Here is a 23,330-nt window from a genome sequence, read left to right as displayed (position 1 = left end):
TTTTACATGATCCACGATTCTAACGTTGAGTATAATTTTATTGTTCTAATCGTAGAATGACACAAAATACATGTTTTTTAAATTGTATAAGTATGAATTTGCCCCAAAGATTCTTCTCAAAACTAACCTCTCAAAGATATCTATATTTCTCTCACCTGTATGCTGAGTGCCCAGCATTCTTCTATCATGCATAAGGGACGAAAAAATCTGTTCTTACCTAACCACCCTAGCATGATGTTCTAACCAAAAGCAAACATTTGTTCTTTAGAACTGTAGGTAGTAGGACTGTTCTGGCGATGAAACAGCTGTCAACATTAATTACTCTAACAAAATTACATCCAAAGGATGTTTCTTTTAAAGCATTTGCAATACTAACTAAATTGGATGAAGAAAAACATTTTGTGATGGTAAAATAATATGTATTCATGTTACGCATCATACTTCACACGATACGTCATATTATTTATTATTACATTTCTTATTTTAGTTTACAATAAATAGTTGATATCTCTACAGTATACACACTAAAATAAATTGTCATTTCACACTAGAGCAATAATGACACAATTCCAAACATACTTGTTAATTTTACAGTTTCAGCTACAAACAAATTTCCTTGAATGTGGGTACTCGACATTTTCAAACAATATCAATTTCATAACTACACGATAAACCTGATTTGCTGAGACAGAATATAAACCAATTGCCAAGAAAATAACGCATTATTAACATTGATACTAATATTGGCCGTGTATGTAATGTGTATATCTCGACTAATACATATTATGATAACACGGTCAGTAAGTAACATGGAGATAATAAAAATACTCTATAGGTATAGCAGAATAGATGATTATTTTTTTTTTCTAAAAAAAAAATAATTGATTTATTTTGAATGTGGGTCCGATTGACGAGCATTCCCTTTTCAATTGATTCAAAATTTATATGAGTCAGTTGTGATGGCATTAATAGAATTCCATTTTAAAGTGGTATAATAAAATTACTGAATTTAAAAAATAATGTTTTTTACTAGGAAATATTTGCATGAAAGATACCCGAATTAGTAGCTCAATAGTTAGAGCAGTGCCACTCAAATGTTGGTACTTTTGATTATTATTTCCCAGCAGATGGGGATCCACGAAACAGGATAGATGAAGCAGAAATCCATTACCATGAAATGATATATCAGTTAATTTGGAAAATCAACTGATGACCTGGCTGTTAATCAAGATTTAAATAGTGTTTTGAGAGTGCGACTTCATTTGCCACCCTCCTTCAGAATCAAATTGTAAACAGGATTCCCAGCTATTCGTGAAATTGCACTGAACACTTTTAATATTTTTAGGAATCTTTGTATGAATTATGTAATAACAATAAGCTCATAATACGTCACATTACATAATTACTAACATAGGTACCTCTAAATCGAAATATTTACATATTATATAATCATATTTCTTTGAATTTAATAAAACTATATTTAAAAAATATTTTTAATACCTCTTTTTAAAAAAAAATAGTCGGTTCCTGGATACATATACACTGAAGATATATTATACCCACTGTGCCGCCCACAAGAAAGTTTGAGAAGCACTGGACGATAGCCGTGCGGCTTAAGCGTCGGCCTATAGCGTCGTGGATCCCAGGTTCAAATCCTGGGTCTGGCAAGTACACATATTGTTTTTCAATTTGTGTATGAGCCAGAGTATGCACCTAATAGGTTGAGCAAGTGGCTGACATCCATTTCTCGTAAAAACAAAATCTGTTAATACAAACCTCCACTCTATGGAGGTCCATATTATGATCCTATTAGGACCGGAAATGGTTGGTCGGTCGAATTAGAACACTCGCACATCAAGTGAAAAATGTGTGTTTGAATCCCACTCAGTTCAAAGATTTATCCTAATAAGGTACCTATATTTCTGAGGTATTTCCAAGTTATGTTATTTTGTGGAGTTAAATATTATTGATTTTAAACTGTTTTGTATGAGTACAGTCGAACCTCGATTATCCAAGCCGATCCGGCTAACGATTTATTCTGGATAATCAAAAAACCTTTTCCTTATTATCATAAGAAATCCGAATACAAAATCCAGATAACCAAGGTTTTACTATATTTACAAATTTAAAATCAATTCGAATTTCAACAAAATTATAATATATGAAAAATCATATACTTGGGTGGTTTTAATAATATTTGCATGTATTGATTGAAATCTTCTTCACAAAAGATTACGACCAAAGCTGAAATAGATTGACCAGTTGCCCCAATAACAATAAGGTACTTAATGAGAATATTTAATTATATTATCTTTACAAGTAATTGAGGGTATATCTCTTCTAACATAGTGCACACTTGCTCTATCTCTGGGGTATTTTGTTCGCCGCTTACGGTTAAAAATTTGAGCGAGCTCATTCTATATAAAGCCACGAGACCGCGGTGTGTTATTGAGCAGTCACTGATATCCAGGTATTCTACTGTTTTGTGAGTTATGCGGGTGATTCTGTCGAGTCCCCAATCATTGATGTGTTTATTTCCCTTGAAGGACAGCCACTTGAGGCCGTTTAGTCCGATAAAATTATCCAGACCTTCATATCGCAGACCTTCGTTGTGAAAATTCTCACAATCGACTTTTTCTAAAATCAATTTTTGCACATATCGGCCTGGTAATGGGGTTTCCTCATCTTTAGTTTTCATTACCCAATCTGGTGCTCCAATAAATCTGAAATGTAAGGTTGTCAAAAAAAAATTAAAAACAATGACAGCAAAACAAGAAAATTAATACCATTGACTGAGGATATTTGATGCAAATCATGGACAGGCAAATCGTGCATAAATCAAACAAGTTTGGAAGCTTCCGAATTGTGATGATTTATTACGTGCAGGTAAGATTATTTTCGATCTGCTCCTGCGCAGTAGAGCGATAGGAGCGAACATACTGGTAAAAAAACGAACTACTCATTTTGTGCTTAACCGATTTTCAATACAACCTGTCTGATAGTAGTATAAAATGACAACCTTGCGTCTCGCTTACTCTTGAAGAATGAGATTGGAGAGACAGTCAGCACTTTTACGTGTAAACAGTGTCATGATAGTTTAAAATAAGCACGATTGCCGGCGCTATAATACACAGTATAAATATGTACAAGCTTTTATTGTATAGCCCACCTCCATCCCTAGGTCATATCCTATCGGAAATAAGAACAACGTCATAATAGCAACCACAATGGTATCAGTCTGTACATCTTTCATGATACACCCCGCCTCTTCCCTTAGCCCATGGATCCGAGGTCGAATACTTTATTATTATGTTTCAATAATTATTATCCATTCGCCAAACATATGGCTTAGGACGATTCTAATAATATATTTCAGTTCTGAAACAAGTACATTGACTGTCAACAATTCTCAGATGTTGCAGGTGTTGAAGCACGGAATCTACCAAGAGATCTTTCGTCCTATCTGCGAGCATAGCATCTAGCGTCACAAGCACAAGCTAAGATCTTTAATGAACATGATTTTGTTAGATTTACCAATATTCAATGCCAGTGATGGGTCGGCTTAGTACTGATTAAGTGCCTTACGTTTGGTGGACTAAATGCAAAACGGAAATCTAGAAGACCAATGCTTAAGTGGCTTGATGGCATATAAAAAATAACTAGACTGGAAGTCAACAACTAGAAATGGAAAGCGGGAAAAGGGAGGGGTCTGCTTGAGGCAGTCACTATATTTCATAATTATAATATTATTGGACTGATAAATTAACATCCGTATCAGTCAGTGTAAAACAACTAGAAAATTCATGATTTTATAGTCGTAGACTGGAATAATTAAGAACATTCCACAAATACGGAATCCACAGAACAGATTAATAAATAGAAACATAAGATCACCATGGACTGAAGTTCTGTAGCAGGATAGTTTATGGCCTGACCGTCATAAAACCCTAGTAAAAAAAACTGCGGCGATTATTCCCAAAGATTGAAAGCACATATTAACGTGCCAAACTAAAATACATAATATTATTACTTAACTACTGAAAATACACGAGGGAAAGAAATAATGAAATACATTTGTATATTATTGGTTCCTCAAAAACGTAGGTAATGTTTAAAAAAATATATATTACCTACATATTTTAAATACAGGATATAATTCAATATTGATCGCATATTGGTGTGTTGCATTATTATGTGCGACGTGAGATCCGTTCATAGTACCTAATTGAGGAAAAAAACTATACTTAGGTGTATAATATCTCTATGCTGTATCCAATACCTTGCTACCATATGAGTGAAACGTATATTACGATTTCCAAAATCTGCAAGGTTTTCATGAAATAGGTAAGTAGGTATGAAAAGTAATTTACAATAACAACTTTTTATATATAGATTTTCAATAAATAAGAAGATTGTGTAAAACACGTGTTTAAGTTATCCCATATTTTTTCACACTCGAGATATTTAGCCTGTTATACGACACTCAGTATGGTAAGCCAGTACCCTGTAAGGAATCGCAGGGAAAAACGGCAGAGGTAATGACCAGCAAATAGAGCTAAGCATGGCATTAGTTACACTGAGTAATAATTCATTTTACAAAGTCGTTTTCGCCAATTTCAGCGATACGTTTGATTGGTTCTGGCCAAATTGTAAAGTGCCGTTTTTTTATAAAAGAACTTTGATTATCGTGGCACACTTACTTCACTTTTCCTCCTCTGTGACAAACAAAATGAGCTGTTGCCAAATTATTTCCTAAAGCGGCATGTCTTTCAGGTATGTATGATTGATCAAGTACTTCCTTATCCTCTTTTTTCATTCTCCGCCACTCCTGAACTGTCATTCGCTCACATCTTCCCATGAATCCCAATATACGGGTGTTGAAGGTTGAATTTTCTCCGAAAACTTTAAATTTGCTGAACCACTCGCCCTTCAGCTCGGTCCAGGGTCGCCGCCATTCAGGGTAAGGTTCTCCGTGTACTTTCCTATCAGCTCTCGGAAGTTCATCTTTCTCAAATTGCGTCAAGTTATCTTCTTCTTCAGGTTGTACACGCCGTGATGAGAAGTGGACTGCGAGCTGGCGTATTTTGAAAGGTGACAATTTCTTACAAATGCTAGAAGCCATTATCATCTAATGAAATCAAATATAATATTATGAATATTCTTATATAAATTTAAATTTTGGATTTGACTATTTCGAGGTTATTGTGTGACAATACTGTCTCCAATCTGACATTTCTCTCAGTGTTGCCAAGTCAAAATTTTTAATTTTAGTAGAATGTGTAAAAAAAAATCAGTAGATTCGACAAAATATCAGTAGATTTCTGTTTTGGAAAAATATTTCGCCGCGGGCGGCAGTTCCCGATTTCATAGTCGGCTTATTTTTTTTTAGTAGAAATATTTCGCCGTGGGCCGCAGGTTCCCAAATTTTCAAAGACGACTCGTTTTTTCCGGATGGTGGGAATTTTGCGGAATGAAGAAATATCAGTAGATTCAGTATATTGCCAAAAATATCAAAATATATCAGTAGATCTACTGAAATTTCAGTAGATAAGGAAACACTTATTCTCTATCGGTAAATCACTAGGGAGGGACGTTAAATGTATCGATTCAATATTTTGGTATCAATACTTTTCTTTCTCTATATTCATTATTATCCTAAGAGATTTTGGAAAACGCACCAACAGCTCATATAAGCGACATTTTATTGTTATTACATCTTCACTCGATATGTGCGCTAACGAATTATCTACCGATTGAATTGACCAAATTTGAGAAATACCGATGATTTTCCAGAAACGTGACGCTTATATCCGGTATTTATGCCGTATACGATTCGCCATATTTCTTTTAACGCACAACAGAATGACGGGTGCTTTTTACTGGTTCTCCGTCATCGTAATCTGTCAGTCGCCATTTTGAATTTAAGCTATCTTTTTGTCATCGAATTATAGTACGCGGTCCAAGCCATTATAGTATTTCGGCAAAAATTATAGGACGTGTAGAAAATGAAAGTTTTTTGTTTGTCACATAAACATAACGGAGAATTCGAGAAATTCCGATGCCCTGCTTAATTATAACACCTCTTACGACCGAAAAATGCTAACACCGGCCGCCGTCATTAACTGTCACGTTAGTTTTTTAGAGTAGGTATACAACACAAAACCACGTCCATAGACTAATATCGCACACTGAGATCTTATATTATTTATATTATACACCGTCCCTACCGTCCCTCGCTTCACGTTATTACGATTAGCTGTGATTGAAGTACGAACATTTTACTAACCTAACCAAACCGGCGAATTCAATTAATAAAAATTTTCAAAATTGTATTTTTGACGTACTATACTTTTTAATAGTACGCGGACGAAAATGTAACTTTTCGAATAGTACGCGAACCAAAATGTACTATAATTATAGTTCGAATGGCAACACTGCGCTCACTGACAGCTGATGACAGCGGCCGGTGGCGGAGAACCAGTAAAAAGACCCGAATGACGTCTTCTAATCCTTTATTGACAAACGGAATCGATTATTTTTATTCAAATAACGTAATGTATGCATTGGCGCACTTTTTTCCGGTGATAAAATCATAATCTTGGTAGAATTCACTACGTAAATTATATTCTGACAGGCGCATCCGCCACTGCTATTCAAAATTTGATCTTTTTAAATACTTTTTTATGGCTGTCACGTTTACATGTTTGCCACACTGTAATACTAATATATACTTTTAAGTGCGATATTTATATTAAAATGCATTTTGACAAACTATCCTTAATCGGATCGACTGATACACATACTTTATTTAATTTAATCATGTTCCCAATAGATATTAAATGCGAATTAATTCATAACATCATCTCAAAAATTAAATAGGTACCCATAACTTCAAAATAAATGTAACGTCATCATAAAAATGTATACACACATAGATAGTGTTCTTTTTTTTGTAAGTATGGCTATAAATACTATTTTTTAGAACCATTATAAATTTATCAAAATGTATGATAATTATCTACTATTCATATCGTCATCATCATCATCATCATCATCATCTGGATTAATCCACTGTTGGATGAAGGTTATCCCAACTTGATTCTACTTTTCTTGGTCATAGGAATTGCTATATATATTTTTTTAAATTGTGTTTTTATATACCTACCCATTTATATCATCATTATCGTCATTAACCAGTATCAATTCACTGCTGGATGAAGGCTTCTCTAAGCTGATTTAAACCCTGTCGGTCATATAAATAATTGCTGTATTTATCAAAATCGGTGATAATAGGTATATTTTATCAAATCTACATACTCATATCGTCATCATCATCAACCAATATCAATCCAGTGCTGGATGAAGGGTTCCGCAACCTGATTCTACTATTATCGGTTTAACGAATTTGTGATATAATACCTATTTCTATCGTCTTTATCATCATTAACACCCACGGTGGCCGCGCGGCTTAAGCATTAGACTACCACGCCGTGGGTCCCAGGTTCGAATCCTGGGTCTGGCAAGTACACATTGTTTTTCAATTTGTGTGTGAGTCAGAGTATGGACCTAATAGGTTGAGCAAGTGGCTGACATCCATTTCTCGTAAAAACAAAATCTGTTAACACAAACCTCTACTCTGTGGAGGCCCATATTACGATCCTATTAGGATCGGACATGGTCGGGAATTATCATCATCGACCTGAACCAATGCACTACTGGATAAAGGCCTTCCTAGCCTGATTCTACTCCTTTCTGTCATTTGAATGGCTGTATTTATCAAAATCGGTGATATTATATTTATCTACATATTCATATCGTCATCATCATCACCAACCAGGATCAATCCACTGCTAGATGAAGGGTTCCGCAACCCGATTCTACTACTATCGGTTTAACGAATTTGTGATATTATACCTATTTCTATCAACTTCATCATCATCGACCTGAACCAATCCACTGTGGATAAAGGCCTCCCATGGCCTGATTATACTCCTTTCTGTCATATGAATTGCTGTATTTATCAAAATCAGTGATGTTATATCTATCTACATATTCATATCGTCATCATCATCATCAACCAGAATCAATCCACTGCTGGATGAAGGATTCCGCAACCTGATTCTACTACTATCAGTTTAACGAATTTGTGATAGTATACCTATTTCTATCGTCCTTATCATCATCGACCTGAACCCATCCACTGCTGGATAAAGGCCTCCTTAGCCTGATTCTACTCCTTTCTGTCATTTGAATTGCTGTATTTATCAAAATCGGTGATATTATATTATATATATTCATATTGCCATTATCATTATGAGCCTGAATCAATCCACTGGTGGATGAAGGCCTCTCTAAGTTGTTTGTATTTCTGTCGGTCATATGAATTGCTATTTTTATCAAAATTGCTGATATTATATTTACCCATTCATAATATCGTCATTATCATCATCATCTGGATTAATCCACTGCTGGATAAAGGCCTCTCTAAGCTGATTCCACACTTTTGGGTCTTATAAATTCTTATTCTAATCAGAATTAGTTTATTCCTCTCAGATGCATACATTCCTTCATTATTTATCAACATTTGTTTTGATATGAATGTCCCGCACCGACATTGAAACAAAATAATATTTGAATTTATTTTTTAAATTGCGTATGTACCTTCTTCTATTCTAAATGGGCCCCGCGGGAGATTAATATTCACGTTATATTGGATCGCTATTTTCATTATAATCACATATTGCTTTATATTCGAACGGTTAAGATGTATAATTTATCATATTTAAATGCACGTGATTTAACGAAACATTCATATACCTACACACATATTGTATCAAAATGTCAGTGGTAGCAATCGGTGATTACCAGCTGTTTTGCTAGGCCTAGGAGCCTGAGGTGGTATCAGGCAACATTCTGAACTACGCCAGACTCCAGATTAAACTACGCAGATGACCTCAAATCTGTATTGGCAGTGACAAGGGAAAACTATGGCGTCGTCTATGCACACTTCACAATAATTGTATTAAAATCAAACTTAATGTCATTAGGATGGCAAGCTGTCAGCAATACCTAGCGAGACAGACTGGCGAGAGCCAGCTGGCTCAGCTAGTATGTATTAATTAATAGCGACAGGTACCAAAGACATTGCACGGTGCCTACAGACGAGCACGTAAATGTCAGACTGAAGCACGTTTTGTAGGCAATTGCCTACAGATGAAGAGGGCCGTACTCGGACATAAAAATGCCCCATTGAGTATTTTTTTTATCAATACTTCAGTTCGCAACCAATTTGATGAGCGTATTTTAATTATGAAAAGTTCCCGCAATAAAAATAAAGAATAATGCAAATGGAAGTAATTTTATTTTTAATAGCAATACAAAAAACACATAATATTTTGAAAAATAAACACAAATCGGTTAATAACAATACGTCCATGTTTACAAATGGGTAAATCTTGGAATAAAAAATATGGTCTTGTGTTTATATATTATTGTTCATAATAAGTATATAAAATTACATATTATTGTTGTTTAAATAAAACTGTTAAATACAAAACACAGCTATGTTGAAAAATAATTACACAGTCAATTATAAACAAAAAAAATCTAATTATATTAACTATTCACTCATGTGGATAGGTATGTATATTTTGAAAATATTTTATGAAAGAAGAATAAAGCACGGGCTTGTTTTTGACATATTGTTTATACATAAAATTACTTACTGTTTATATAAAACTATAACATACAAAATACAGGTATATGTTGAAAATTTTATTTAATAAAAACAACGCCTCACGCAGTAAGTATTTTATTTTTAATTTCTTAATTATTATAAAGGAAAGTAAATTGTTAAGGATATCAGTGGATGTAAGCATATGGCAATTTAATATTTTTAAGTTCATAATATCAAATTAATGCATTGCGGGCAGTATTGAGATCATTTTTAATTTTTAAGTTATATTTACAAGGAAGCAAGTTTGTGGGGGGTCAACTACTCAAACTTTTTTTAATACTTTTTCAGTAGTTGATCAGGGCGGTCAACTACTCAATAAATTGATTAAAATTATATCACTTAGTTTTGAACAATTTTTACATTCATAAGTGTGGAACAATGATTAATTATTAATTCTTATTATTTGTCCAGGGTAGTTCTATCCAGTAGATGACCTAGGGGTCAACTACTGACACATCACATGGTCAATTACTGAATATTTTGTGTTTTTCAATGTTTTCTTCGAAAAAAAAAAATTTCTTGAATTATAGCCCTGAGGTCTGAGGTTGGCCGCAGTAGAAGACATCCGATTACACAAAACTGTCATAAGGGCGGCGGCCAAGAAGTAGGTATGGTGTGCCGAGAATAACCTTCAAGTACAAGGTTGAGCGAAAACATCCGATTGAAAGGTAAGAAGTGGGTTATCTGGCATTAATTTGACAAATTTCTTTGAATGCAATAACATATATTTGAGACTAGGTACTTACTATCAGCAGCGGCTTCTCTAACACCATGCATGTGCGCTGCACTCCTTTTCCCTAAACATCTCTCAATGTGCAACAATGCTATTCATACATCATCACTCGTTTATCGCAATTTAATCCATGTAAATTACCAAAAGCATGCACCCATTGAACAGTCATCGAAAACTAGCGCTATGGTGAGCGCCCCAATATCGATCTTGGTTTGCCATTCATATTACACTGTGTAATAACAGTTCAACCCAACACGTGAAACCCATAAACAAGTCATAAATACACAAAACTTTATGGCCTTTTGGGACGCAGCACAAAATTCAACACAGAAAAAAACAGTTACGCGGGAAAATGTAGTAACTTAGGTTTAGCAGAATTGATAAAAAATACATTTTTTTAAATTTAAATCTCATAAATTAATTGAAAATAGGCTGCTATTGAATACAAATTGATTATCAACATAAATATTATGGATACGATCTTTAAATCGTTCTATATTTGCAAATATTTGAATATAATTTATAAAAATGAATATCTCAGTTTCCATGTTCTTTCTCGAAGTGAGTGAATTATTATAACAGATGTCATATTTTTAACAATGCAGGCATTTTTCCGGAGTGGCTAGCGCGGAGTTTTATTGCTTTTTGTAGACGAAGTAACTGACGCCTTGTCGAGAGTCGAAAAATACGTACCTACCTATTCAAAACAATCGATAGCTACATTTTTTTTTTATATTTTCTTCAAATATTTATTTACTTACAATACAATTCAGTGTGGTTTCTGTCGTTGCGATCTATAGTCGGCTTTTTAGGTGTTTTGTCACGTTATTTCGATAATTTTTTTTCTTAAAAATAAATTTTGAATAAAAGATTCGTAATAATACATATACTTATTGTTTAATCAGTGAAGTGTGTTATGTTTTAAAATGATAAATTTTGAATAAAAGATTCATAATAATACATCTAATTATTTATTTATTTATTTATTTATTTGAAAAAGACACGTTGAGTACATAACAAATTATTAATTCAGGACGTTCACAACATGACATTTAGAATAAAAATTACAAGTAATCAGTTAGGAAAATCAGAAAAAAACAAAGTGGAGGAAAAAAAGAAAGCAAAAATAGTTTTATACAAAAGAAATAAAATTTAAAAAAACAACAATGATTCAAAAAGTACAAATTAAACAATAAAATAGAATTTAAAAAACAGAATATATTATGGATCGCCAAAAATATCTACATCTCTAGGGAGTGCATTGACCAACCGCACAGCCCTCGCTATTGGTGCCTGGTGAGCCTGACATGAGGAAACAGCTTTCACCCAAAATAGGTCATGGTTGCGACCACGCATGTAATTGACGGGTGCGTAAAAATTTAAATTTTCTAGAATATCGGGATTGAAAATGATGCCACATGAGAGCAGGGAAGAATGCTTTAAGAGCAGAAGTGACCTACGAGCTTCAAGAGAATGAAAGGCGAGCATGCCTTGAAGAAAGTTAGTCGGAAAGGACTCGTTTGAGAAGGTGTCAAAAGGAAAATAATTATAAACTTTAAAATAGAGATGACGAAGAAATTTTTTCTGAACACGCTCTAAAACAAGCTTATAGGAAACTTCATAAGGACTCCAGATGATGGAGCCATACTCAAGAATACTCCGTACTAACGACACATAGAGTGTACGTAAAACAGTTGGATTCTTGAATGACTTGGCTTGTCTCATGACGAATCCTAGAAGCTTGCTCGCACGCAATGCCGTAGAAGTGATGTGCGAGCGAAATGATAAACATGAGTCAAACAATATGCCAAGATCTTTAATTTCTGATTGACGCTTCAGTAATCTATTTGACATATTATGGTTGAAAATAATTGGAGATCTTGATTTCGAAAAGCTAATACACACACATTTATCAGTATTAAATTCGAGTTTATTTTTTTTCACCCAAATTTCAATTGAATTGAGATTATTTTGTAATATGTGACAATCTAATTCACTGTGAATTGACGCATATAATTTTAAATCGTCTGCAAAGAGTAAAAACTGGATTCCATTTATAACATTGACAATGTCATTAAGGCGAATTCTTCACTGAGCCTTTTTTAAAGAGGCACCTAGCGGAAAAATACGAAGCTTGCAATTTGAGACATTTTTTTGATAATTTACACTTTCAACTGTATTAATGAATACATATGTATCTGAAAACATTAAAAATAAAAATATTTTTTATTTTAAGTCAAAGACAAACTTACAATTGTAAAAAATGTAATAAAATGTGAATTTGTTCTATCGGTCCGCACCCTATTATTACATATATTTTATGGTCATATTTATTATTAAAATTTGGTTTATTAAGTTTTCTAAGTATCACCTAAGCGATTTTTGACAAATTCATAGTTTTAATATTTTTTATATCTATTTTAAAAAACATCAATTTTTATAAAAAATATAAATGTGTATAACTTGAAATCCTTTTTATTTATATTAATATAAATATTTTATTTATATTTATAAAAATAATTGATTTGATATAAATAAAAAGGATTTCAAGTTATACACATTTATATTTTTTATAAAAATCGATGTTTTTTAAAATAGATATTAAAAATATTAAAACTATGAATTAGTCAAAAATCGCTTAGGTGATGCTTAGAAAACTTAATGAACTAAATTTTAATAATAAATATGACCATAAAATATATGTAATAATAGGGTGCGGACCGATAGAACAAATTCACATTTTATTACATTTTTTACAATTGTAAGTTTGTCTTTGACTTAAAATAAAAAATATTTTTATTTTTAATGTTTTCAGATACATATTTATTCATTAATACAGTTGAAATTGTAAATTATCAAAAAAATGTCTCAAATTGCAAGCTTCGTATTTTTCCGCTAGGTGCCTCTTTAAAAAAGGCTCAGTGAAGAATTCGCCTTAATGAATATAAGAAACATAGATGATAATTGAGCAGAAGAGTCGCGCGTACTTCTAACGTAATTCCAAAATGATTTAGGATCTGACGCTAACTTCCCCCCGATACCATCAATGTATGACTTATACGCAGCACCGATGGAACGATGCACACTCCTACTCAGATTAGAAAATAAAATATAATCGCTGAGACACTTCGCTTTCTTCCATTTTTTTGTGATGCAAGTGCTTTAGTCGTATGTTTTTAATTAAATCAAAATTGAACCATTTTGGGTAGCTGCGCGAAGAGCCCAATGATTTTTTTATAAAGAATGACTTGTCAAATACATTATATTATATACATTGGTAAAATACCTTCACTGCAGCATTGACGTCACTAATCGAATATAAAATTTCCCAATCAACATTCTGAAATTCGTAATACATATACAATAGGTCGCCCTTAAAGAAGTTCCACAAATTATTATTAATAAACTTTGATTCAGTACATTCACTGTCTCCATTTCCAACATTTATGATGTTGAATACGACTATTTGTGAACCGTAAAGAATTTAATGGCAAATCTATTGAGAGCGCGGGGTGATAATATGCATCTTCAGGTATAAGTGGGTCGGCACAGGCATTTACCGGTACACAACAATCTGAATCCGCCAAAACTAAGTCCAAAATTCGCGATTTCGCATTTCTAATCTCTGAAAACTGCTTGAGATTCATACAGGACAAAAAATGAGCAAACTCCAGATCGATATTTGTCGAGGATGAATACAAATTGAAATCACCAATGATGGTTATGCAATTATCAACTGGCAAGTTTTCAAAGTATGAAAAGAACGAATTATATGCATCGCGAGACGATCGCGGTGGAAAATACACGCAACAAACAGTGAAAAATGACCCATTGCACCGTAATCGAATAATAACGACGTCAATAGCTGCAGCAAAGTGACAGTCAACAACAGATATACTGTCCACTCAGTCGGAGCGTACAGCAATGAGAACGCCACCACCTCTCTGTCCAAATCTACGGTCACAACGAAATACCAGATATCTTTCATCAAACAGCTCGGAATCACACATTGAGTCGTTGAGCCAAGTTTCGCTCAGACATATGACTGTAAAGTCAGATGCTAGAACAGCATTTCGCAGATCAACGGACTTAGTTCGAAGACCCCGAACGTTTTGATAATAGACATCTAGCTTCTGAAATGAATTAATATTATTTGGACGTCACAGTTTCGGACTACGAGAAGGCCGTTTCCACTGCCACTCGCTTACGACCGAGTTAACAGGCCAAATATCAGGTATCATAAATTTGGGTACATCCGACTCCGGAACGACAACTTTAAATGAAGCGTAATTCTTCTTTGTTAGAAGTTTATGAACAGATATTTTCACACCAGCTACACTTTCGTTTAGAAAACTGGTCAATGCCTCCGCGGTAGTATCAGGATGAAGCGACCAAACGTGAATCAATTTCGTCTTCTCGATACCAGAGCAGGAGGCAGTGCCTGATTTGGTACCTCTAATGTTGACAGCTGCTGTGGTAAACTTGTTGTTTTGACGTTTGCTGCTTTCCGCCGTGGTCCATATTTTATCATCAGTGCCGGCTGACTGCGACAAATTGTCTTGGAAAGGGGCCGGTGTGGCCGGTAAAGCCACTACATTAACCTTTTCCGCCCAGCTAGGAGCGACAGGTGGCTTACTCATGGTTAATTTTTTTGTTTTCGACCTTGTAATGACTGTTGTCCTAGAACGGACAGCGGGGACTGGACTGACCAAAGAGATTGGCTGTACAGCAGTGGTAATAGTCGATGGCTGCTCCAAGGAAAAGGACTCCAGGTGACAGCTGCATTTGTCACACAATCCAGTAGCGATTACATTCTGAAGAGCTTCCACTCGATCAACAGCTGACTTCAATAATGCGAGCAACTGAACCAATTCCATTTTTGTATTCATTTTAAATTTTAAATTGGTAGATAGTTTAAATTTTATGACAGATAATAAAAACACGATAAACAATATCAACACTTTCAGTTATTTCGTAGATACTAATTAAATGTTAATGAGCGTAATGACGTCAATTAAGCACTTTTGGCCTGACTAAGCACTGACACATAAATATCGATATTGATATTGTAATATAACTTTGAAGCAAACTTTTCTTAATTTCACAAAAACGATGATTGATCTTGAATTTTAGGTTAACGATTAAAATGATCTTGTTACAATACGTCTTTATGCATACGAAATATCTATGCACAGACACGATTACTACTATAAATAATATTAAATCGGCCGAAAAGGTACGAACACTACTACTCGCAGTGACAGTAGAGATATAGTTTAATAGTTTAATCAGTGAAGTGTATGTGTTTTAAAATGATGTCGGTAAACGTAGACTTAACGTAGAATAAGAATTTCTCCGAAGAAAGAGTCAGAATAAAAAAGGATGGTCCGAAGACATCTGTGGAAAGTAAAAAGTGTTTTTCACCATTAAAAGTCGTCATAAATTAAATCGTCTTTAAGAAATACTTATCATGAATCAGGATAGACTTAGCTGTCTACCTGTGTTAAGCATTGAGAAAAAACTTTTACAAACAGTTCCAGACTTTAATGAGAAGTGATTGAGGTGTTCGCTAAACAGAAACAACGCTGAATTGATATGCTTTTTAAATAAGGTAAGAAAATTTTTAGTGCACCCCCAATGAAAGCAATTTTGGTAGGTAACCTCCGGCCGCCACTGCTTACTACATTAAGTAGTTACCATATAACGAAATATAAGTACTTCCGTATCCACATACGAAATTATAAGCACTTCAATTTAAATTTTCAGGAAGATGGCTCCTGCTTCAGTGCTGACAAAAGCAGAAGGGGACGTCATTCGAGACATTGGACATTGGATTTTGAAAATGGCCTCTGCAGGGTTTCAAGTGACCATGGATGAGGTCACTTTCAGCGTTTAGTATCTAATAAAAGATATGGACAGAGAAACACATTTTAAGGATGACCGCCCTGGCAGAAGCTGGATAACAGCGTTTATGAAACGAGCCCCAGATAATTCGTATAGGATTTCTCAAAATTTTACATCAAATAAGACTAAAGTAACAAATCAAAATATCCTTACTTGGGTCAAAGAAGTTATAGAATAAATAACAGCTAATAATCTCGACCAAATCCTCAATGATCCCAATAGATTATTTAATTGTGATGAAACAGCTTTTTCCTTAACCCCAAAGGGAGCAAGGTCTTAGCCAAAAAAGGAAACAAGACAGTGTACCCAGCAGGTAAATGCCCATGAAAAAGAATGCATAACCGGCATGGTAACAGGGAGAGCCGGTGGGGCTGTCACACCAACGAAAGTCATCTACAAGTACAAAAGAATTCCTCAAAAAATTTCCGAAAATGTGGATTTTGTCCATGGAACCCTCAAGCTGTGATAGTACCAGGAGAATCTGAAAGTGTGCCTTCAATGATTACATCAGAGGAACGCAAGCGGTATTTAGAGAGAGGACTGCAGTTCCCGAGTAAAAACATTGATGAGAAAAAACTTGAATCATTCCGTAAAAACAACGAGCCTGATTAAGTGTGGTGAAAAGTAAAAACTGAGTTGGAAAATATCACTACACCTGAGCCGGTCATCGATGACGCATTGCAAGAAGAGGAATCCGATGATATGATGTCTTTGGCCGCCTGGAATACTATGAATTGTTGTGATGTCTCATCTCCAATCGCTAGGGCACCTGTGGCTGTTATAACGACCTGTGATGGTGATTAATCTCCAATCACCAGTGCACCTGAGGCTGGTCTAATGATTTGTAATGATGCTCGTCTCCAATCGCCAGTGCACCGGTGGCTGGTCCATCAAATGTTTCTAGTCCATTCAAGAGACATTTTTCTTCCCCGGTAATGGGGAAGAAAAGGGCGAAAAGGGAAAAAATCCCCACCATAGTTTCCGATAAACTGTGCCAGGAGTATTTCCTAAACAAAAAGAGGAAGAAAGAAGAAATGGAACGGTTGAAAAAAGAACGAGCTGCAGAGAGGCAAAGAAAGAAAGAACTGAATGAGCAAGCAAAGGAAGAAAAAAAATATGGAAATTGAAAACGCATTTTCTTCTGAGTCTTCTAACCCAAGTGTTGAAATTTCAGAGAGTGAATGGCTAGTGTCTAGTGATGAAAACTTTAAGCCTAAAACTAGTAAAACTTGATGGCTGCCCGTTATGAAAGTCATTAATGAACATTATATGAAGGAGAAAACTTCCCGCGGAAAACCGTCCATATTTCTAAAGTAGAAGCTACTATTTCATCGATGCAAAAGAGCGGGAGACTATGGAAATGGCCAGAGCGGCCCGGTCTGGCCCGGTGTATTTAATTATGTATGGAAGGCGGTAGTATCCCACATAAATGACCCGACACAAGCAAGCAAAACTCGTAATGTTTGTTCAGTTCCGGAATTAGACTTTATTTAGAATATCTAAGGAATTTTATGTTTAGTTTTATTTTGTTAAGTACTGAACCTATGCGTTACTATGTAATGTGTATGTACTTAGTGGCTACAATAAATAATTTTTGTATTTTTACTTTGATGAAGTAACTAATTTTGTCCCTTTTGTTACCAGAATAAAGCTGATGATTGGCTGTCAAACAAAATCCTCTCCAATGTAACTTGTTCCTGAACCGCCCATTGCTACTTGATTCAAAAGTAGCTATGGGCTAGAGTGGTCTGACAGGAAGCCCTGAGGCAATTCTGATGAAAGATTCGCCATGAAGCCCCCTCATTAGACATGGTCAACTACTGAAAAATATAGTGGTCAACTACTGGAACTTTCAATTTTTTGGATGGTCAACTGCTGAAACAGTAACATGGTTTTGATAAATTAAACACATTTTTTTTGTAACAGACCGTTTCTTAATTATTGTCATCATATTATTAATCATATTAATTAAGACATTTGATCCATTATGAGTAGACTTGCTTTGCCATCATTCGGTCTAATGCTAAATGTTAATCGTTATTTTTGTTAATTTTTTTTCTTAAGTGGTCAACTACTGGTACGTTTACCTTTCCTAATCAATGAATTTACCTCTAATGCCCAATATATTATTCTGGCGTGATACAGTCTCATATTAATTTCCTGGCAGAGATCTCTTTGTATGCTGCCCTGTGATTATCAACCTCAGTGCATTCAAGATCTCGTCAAAATTGATCTTACTGACTCTAACAAATCTAACATAATTATTGAAAAATAATTTTCACACTTTCTCAAATCACTGAAAGTGAAAATACATTGAACATCCCTTTACTAGGTACGATGTCTTGTAGTAGGGGTGCACCCAATATTTTTTTTCTTCCTCTGCTTCTTGGGGGACAAAGATAGGTACTGCCACAATATCTTTTACGACCATCTCGAGACTTAGCTGCTGGCGTGACACTGATGATAAGTATAATAGGTATTATCTTTAGTTTAGTTGCCTTATTGTTCTCTCGCCTTTTGTCGCTCAATTTCTGGTTGCCGGAGACTGGACGACAATGCGAGGGCCCTAACTTTTTTTGTCGACAGCCTCCCAAACCAAAGCGAATATTCGCAGCGAATTATTCGCCAATCAAGCTCGTATTGGCTTACGGGACAGAGCACGCTTGCGCGACCGCCTTGCGTCTTGAGTGCGAATTTGCAGCGAATATTCGCTGCGATTTTCGGGAACTCTGTCGACAGCGAATTTATTCGCGGCGGACAATTTCGCCAAGGGAATTAGTAAAATCAAAATGGCGAAGACATTGAGCAGCTGATCGAGTTGGTCCGGAAATATCCAATTCTTTATAATTTCTCTGACAGTGACTACAAAACATAAGAAAGAAAGATAAGATATGGGATGAAATTGGCAGGGAAATTGTTGAAAATGGTATAAAGGTCGTCATAATAATATCTTTTATCTTTGTCTAACCAAAGTATGTAAAGTTTTTTGACAGGATGAATACGCTATTATAAATAAATAACTTTAATCTAAGGTCCCGATATTTAAAAAATACATATTATTAATTTGCGTCATGCACAGCCTTTAATAACAGAAACTTTATAACTTTGATTGTTAGTGCACTGACAGTTCTAACTTAGGTATTGCGATCGTTTGACGTTTTGGTTTCGACTTTCGAGCAGTCATATCAATAATGTTATAATTAGGTATCATTTACAATACCTACTTCAATCATATTCGGTATCGGTCACGTAAATACCCATTTTATATTCGTTGATAATATTTTTTTAGGTTAGATAGGTAGCCTTTAAGATTATTTTTTTGCATCTAACATTATGCAGCATAGCATTTCTATTGTAGTTAAAGATATAATATACATATAGGTAGATAAGTAGGTACTCCATGTCGTCATTGTGGTATTTTGTAAGGTTTTAGACCAAAAACCTTACATACTACTTACTATCGGGTTATTTACAGTAGGACCCTACCTAGGTTGTGTTTGTTTTTTGATCTCAAGAGACCTCAATCACAAAAACGATATTATGTACCTATATACCTACTAGGTATATATTTCCTTCATTATGTATAGGTATATTGAGCTAATAAACTGGTTTTGCCCAGTGCCGACCGCGAACCAAGATAATATCTACATGTTCCATGTACCTACCTAACATAACCAATGTTTTCTGTTTCACATTAATTTGTATACATACCTACAAACATTTTAAACTTAATTGAGATGTTCGTAAACTTCTGTTCATGTAATATTATGTAGGTAGGTATATCTTGGTCTGCATTAGGCAATAAGATTAATAATTTTATGTGCATGTAAATATAAAGGTCAGGTACCTCCTCTAAGTACATAATATTATATTATCATCATGGATACCTACCTGAATGATGTTGGAGATATACTAATGCTTTGTGATGAATTTAATTTTAGCAAAGATCTTCAACCTTTCAACGTAGGTACAAAGCACCAGAAGAAATTAAAAATGAAACCCCCGGCATTAACAGGAATAAAATAATATTTCATCATAAACATCAGTCGGGGTCATTCCACTGCTAGATGAAAGCCTCTTCTAGCTCCTTCTACTATTTTCGGTCTCTAGTTCTTCGCTGCTACATACTTTTATTGTACTTCACGTGAACAAAGAGATCAACTAAGTGAAGTGTCAATCAACAAAAGTGGCATTTGTGCACAATGTTAATGAATTTTCCAAAACATTAAGTGTGATAATATAATATACAAGGATGAATAAGGCGTGGGCGAGGGCCAAGGTCCATTTTATGATTCCTCTATTGATCTAAATGTTTGCCGTAGAATGGGGTGAATACTGAATAGACCCTTTTTAAAATTTCTATTTTTCTGCTACACATTATTCGGACAAATATGAATGACTTAAAACCTGTTTCTATGGACATAATCATACTCTAAAATATTTTTCAACTACCATTTATTATCAAACAGCCAATTTTGTGTGATGTCTCTTTCTATCCAGCGTTGGGGTGATTATAGACATGGCGGGTGGATAGAATCGAATAATGGTAATTTCCTAATGTTAAAAATGTAATTAAGTTCCTACTGTACATTACAAATTTATGTAGGTACATTTAAGTATGTAAATCAAAATCAAAAATATAAATTTAAATGTTATACAACACAGTATCATGTAAGTATTTAAAAAAAACATATACTTACATAAACATCTATTTATCCAAGAATTATTTGATACTTGAATCTGTATTTTATATACCATATTCGATGGATGTATGTGGTGTATTTTGTAAAATATTTGGTACGTATTTATTATTTAACTAAGCGTATTTAATTTGCTACGTGACCTGTAGCTCTTTTATAATCACAAATTATTGTTGAATGTTCCGAAAATGAGTTTATGTGCCGAAACAGCTGTCAAGGTAAATGACTCAGTTAAAGTAGAATTAACAAAAATAACTATATTTCAAAACCATTATAATCCATCTACCATATAAACACCATTTCAAGTAATAAAGAAATAAAAAGTCACCTAATTAAATAATATTATACTAGAAAAAATATACTATCTATATACCCACTTAATTTTCATTTAAAGTTGTAAAACGCCCGGTTACTAAATAGAGGAAGGACAGAGTCTTCTGGCACGACCGAATCACATTGGAACGGTGTTATTGTCATTTGAAAGTAACAATACTGACACCTAAATGAGTCGCCTGCACTGCCAGAATCATCTGAACCCTGTCTACCTATCTATATACAATTTATTGTTATTTTTTTTCATATTTGTCCATTTTATTACAATATTGTGTTACTTTTAAAGCTCATTGTAATTCTAATAATTATATAAATATTTTTCTTGTATTCTGTGCAAAAATGATTATTAAAACTTTCTTAACCTAAACCAAGTTTTTTTATTGAATGATCCTGCAAAAATATTCAAGTACAGTTAAGTGACATATTTTGTTTCGGTGTATAAGCCATAAATAAATATACATAAATTATATTTAATATATACATGTATACTGTATGTATAGCCACGTTTGGTCTTGCACTTGTTGCTGTAGCTATGCGATCTGGTGTGGTCCATTATCCAAAAACACTCAATCATATCCCTGGTCAAACAGCGGGCAGCCGTGTAGTGAGTCTGGCTGGCCTATGGTGGCACTAGAATGATTTCAATATACACAGTTTGTTAATTTGAATATGTTTTCGACTGAAAGTTGTAAAAATATTAGAAATCAGGATTTAAATAATTAAAAAACTGTTTCATTAAATATCATATTCATACCTATGCAAAATTTTGATTCCTTTGAAGTACCTATACAAAATACGGATGAATATAAACCAAACAAAAATATTTGTTACTGGTACTGCCATAGTAAAGTAAAGTTTAACATACTTCCCTAATAAAACAAAATTCCCAATTCTTGTCGTTCTGTAGATGTTTCATTTCAGTTTTTACCAACGATCCACTAAATATGAATTGGTCATAAACACTCAAAGGAAATCTGGCACTCACTGCCAGAATGTCCATGTCAGACATGTCAGATACCTGCATAAAAATAAATGTCATGTTATGATATTATACGTAATGAATATGAATGTATCAGAAACAACATAGATTTTATTACGAATTTCACATTTACAGAAAATTTTCTGCGCTCATTTTTGAAAGTCTCCAAGTATGATGGGTATATTCGCACATGGGTGCAGTTAATGCGCCCAATGATTTTCGGGAAACCTGCCCTTTCTTGAAGTCTGAAATTAAAAAATATTTTTACCGACACAAAATAATATTCCCGTTAAATTCTTATTGAGTAGGTAATTTACTTGTTGTGTCTATGCGCAGTTACTCTAGTTACATGACATGTACATTGTAATATTGTATAAATTGATCAGAGGGTATCAACACAACACTAAAGACTGTCAGCGCTGTATGGCGACTGTATGTAAGTATTACTAAGCACTGCTATTATAGCATCGGACACGTTTCCTATGCATCTGCTTACTGATGCCTGGCTCATTGCGCAGAAGACTTGGCCTACCCGTTTTTGGTACGCTCCCTCTGCGTAGAAACGCAAAATAGTCAAAACCTACAATTCAAATAAAGGAGACATGTTATTTCAATAGCATATTACCTTCAAATCCTGTTAACCCTTCATGGTAAATGCTTATTTATAATATGTGCAGTTATGAAACTGAGTAAATCTATCTTACCTATGAGCCATGGCAATCTTGCCCGGTCATAAAGTAAGGTTATATTAAATGTCGATGTAATTTGTCGCACGCCATCTCATTATATCTTCAGCGTGTAATAAACATTCAGAAGACGTGTACATTTTGTCAACAAACAACTGTCACTTTGACATTCGTATATGTATTTAGTCTATGGCTGCTTCCAATGCTGCAACCTTGTTTCAGATAATTAAAATACATTTTACGCAAAGTGGGTAAAAGT

The 23,330-nt window shown here is 34.2% G+C and overlaps 2 protein-coding genes across 6 annotated transcripts; both read right to left on the bottom strand.

Moving 5' to 3' along the window:
- Nucleotides 1–404: 404 nt before the first annotated feature.
- Nucleotides 405–6,626, bottom strand: LOC147065715 (distal membrane arm assembly component 2). The gene is made up of 3 exons (XM_085956840.1): nt 6,573–6,626; nt 4,701–5,128; nt 405–2,723 (listed from the first exon to the last, which is right to left on the bottom strand). Exons 2-3 carry the CDS (start codon nt 5,126–5,128, stop codon nt 2,303–2,305), a joined length of 849 nt encoding a protein of 282 aa, XP_085812966.1. The 5' UTR covers nt 6,573–6,626; the 3' UTR covers nt 405–2,302.
- A 15,159-nt stretch (nt 6,627–21,785) lies between these two features.
- Nucleotides 21,786–23,238, bottom strand: LOC147065714 (uncharacterized). 5 transcript variants are annotated; one of them, XM_085956913.1, is made up of 4 exons: nt 23,090–23,236; nt 22,519–22,630; nt 22,272–22,424; nt 21,786–22,036 (listed from the first exon to the last, which is right to left on the bottom strand). In XM_085956913.1, the coding sequence occupies exons 1-4, from the start codon at nt 23,098–23,100 to the stop codon at nt 21,989–21,991; spliced, it is 324 nt and encodes a 107-aa protein (XP_085813039.1). In that variant the 5' UTR covers nt 23,101–23,236; the 3' UTR covers nt 21,786–21,988. The 5 variants fall into 5 exon arrangements, 1 of the variants encoding a protein (XP_085813039.1); XR_015071802.1 differs by lacking the exon at nt 21,786–22,036 and having other exon boundaries at nt 22,048–22,424; nt 23,011–23,238; XR_015071801.1 differs by lacking the exon at nt 21,786–22,036 and having other exon boundaries at nt 22,048–22,630; nt 23,011–23,238.
- Nucleotides 23,239–23,330: the final 92 nt, after the last annotated feature.

The sequence above is a fragment of the Rhyacophila brunnea genome, unplaced genomic scaffold (assembly GCF_057557595.1).
Source record: "Rhyacophila brunnea isolate RB1 unplaced genomic scaffold, BYU_Rbru_1.0 scaffold_6, whole genome shotgun sequence".
NCBI lineage: Eukaryota > Metazoa > Arthropoda > Insecta > Trichoptera > Rhyacophilidae > Rhyacophila > Rhyacophila brunnea.
The sequence above is the reverse complement of the archived record's forward strand: the minus strand, read 5'-3'. Positions and strand labels throughout refer to the sequence as shown.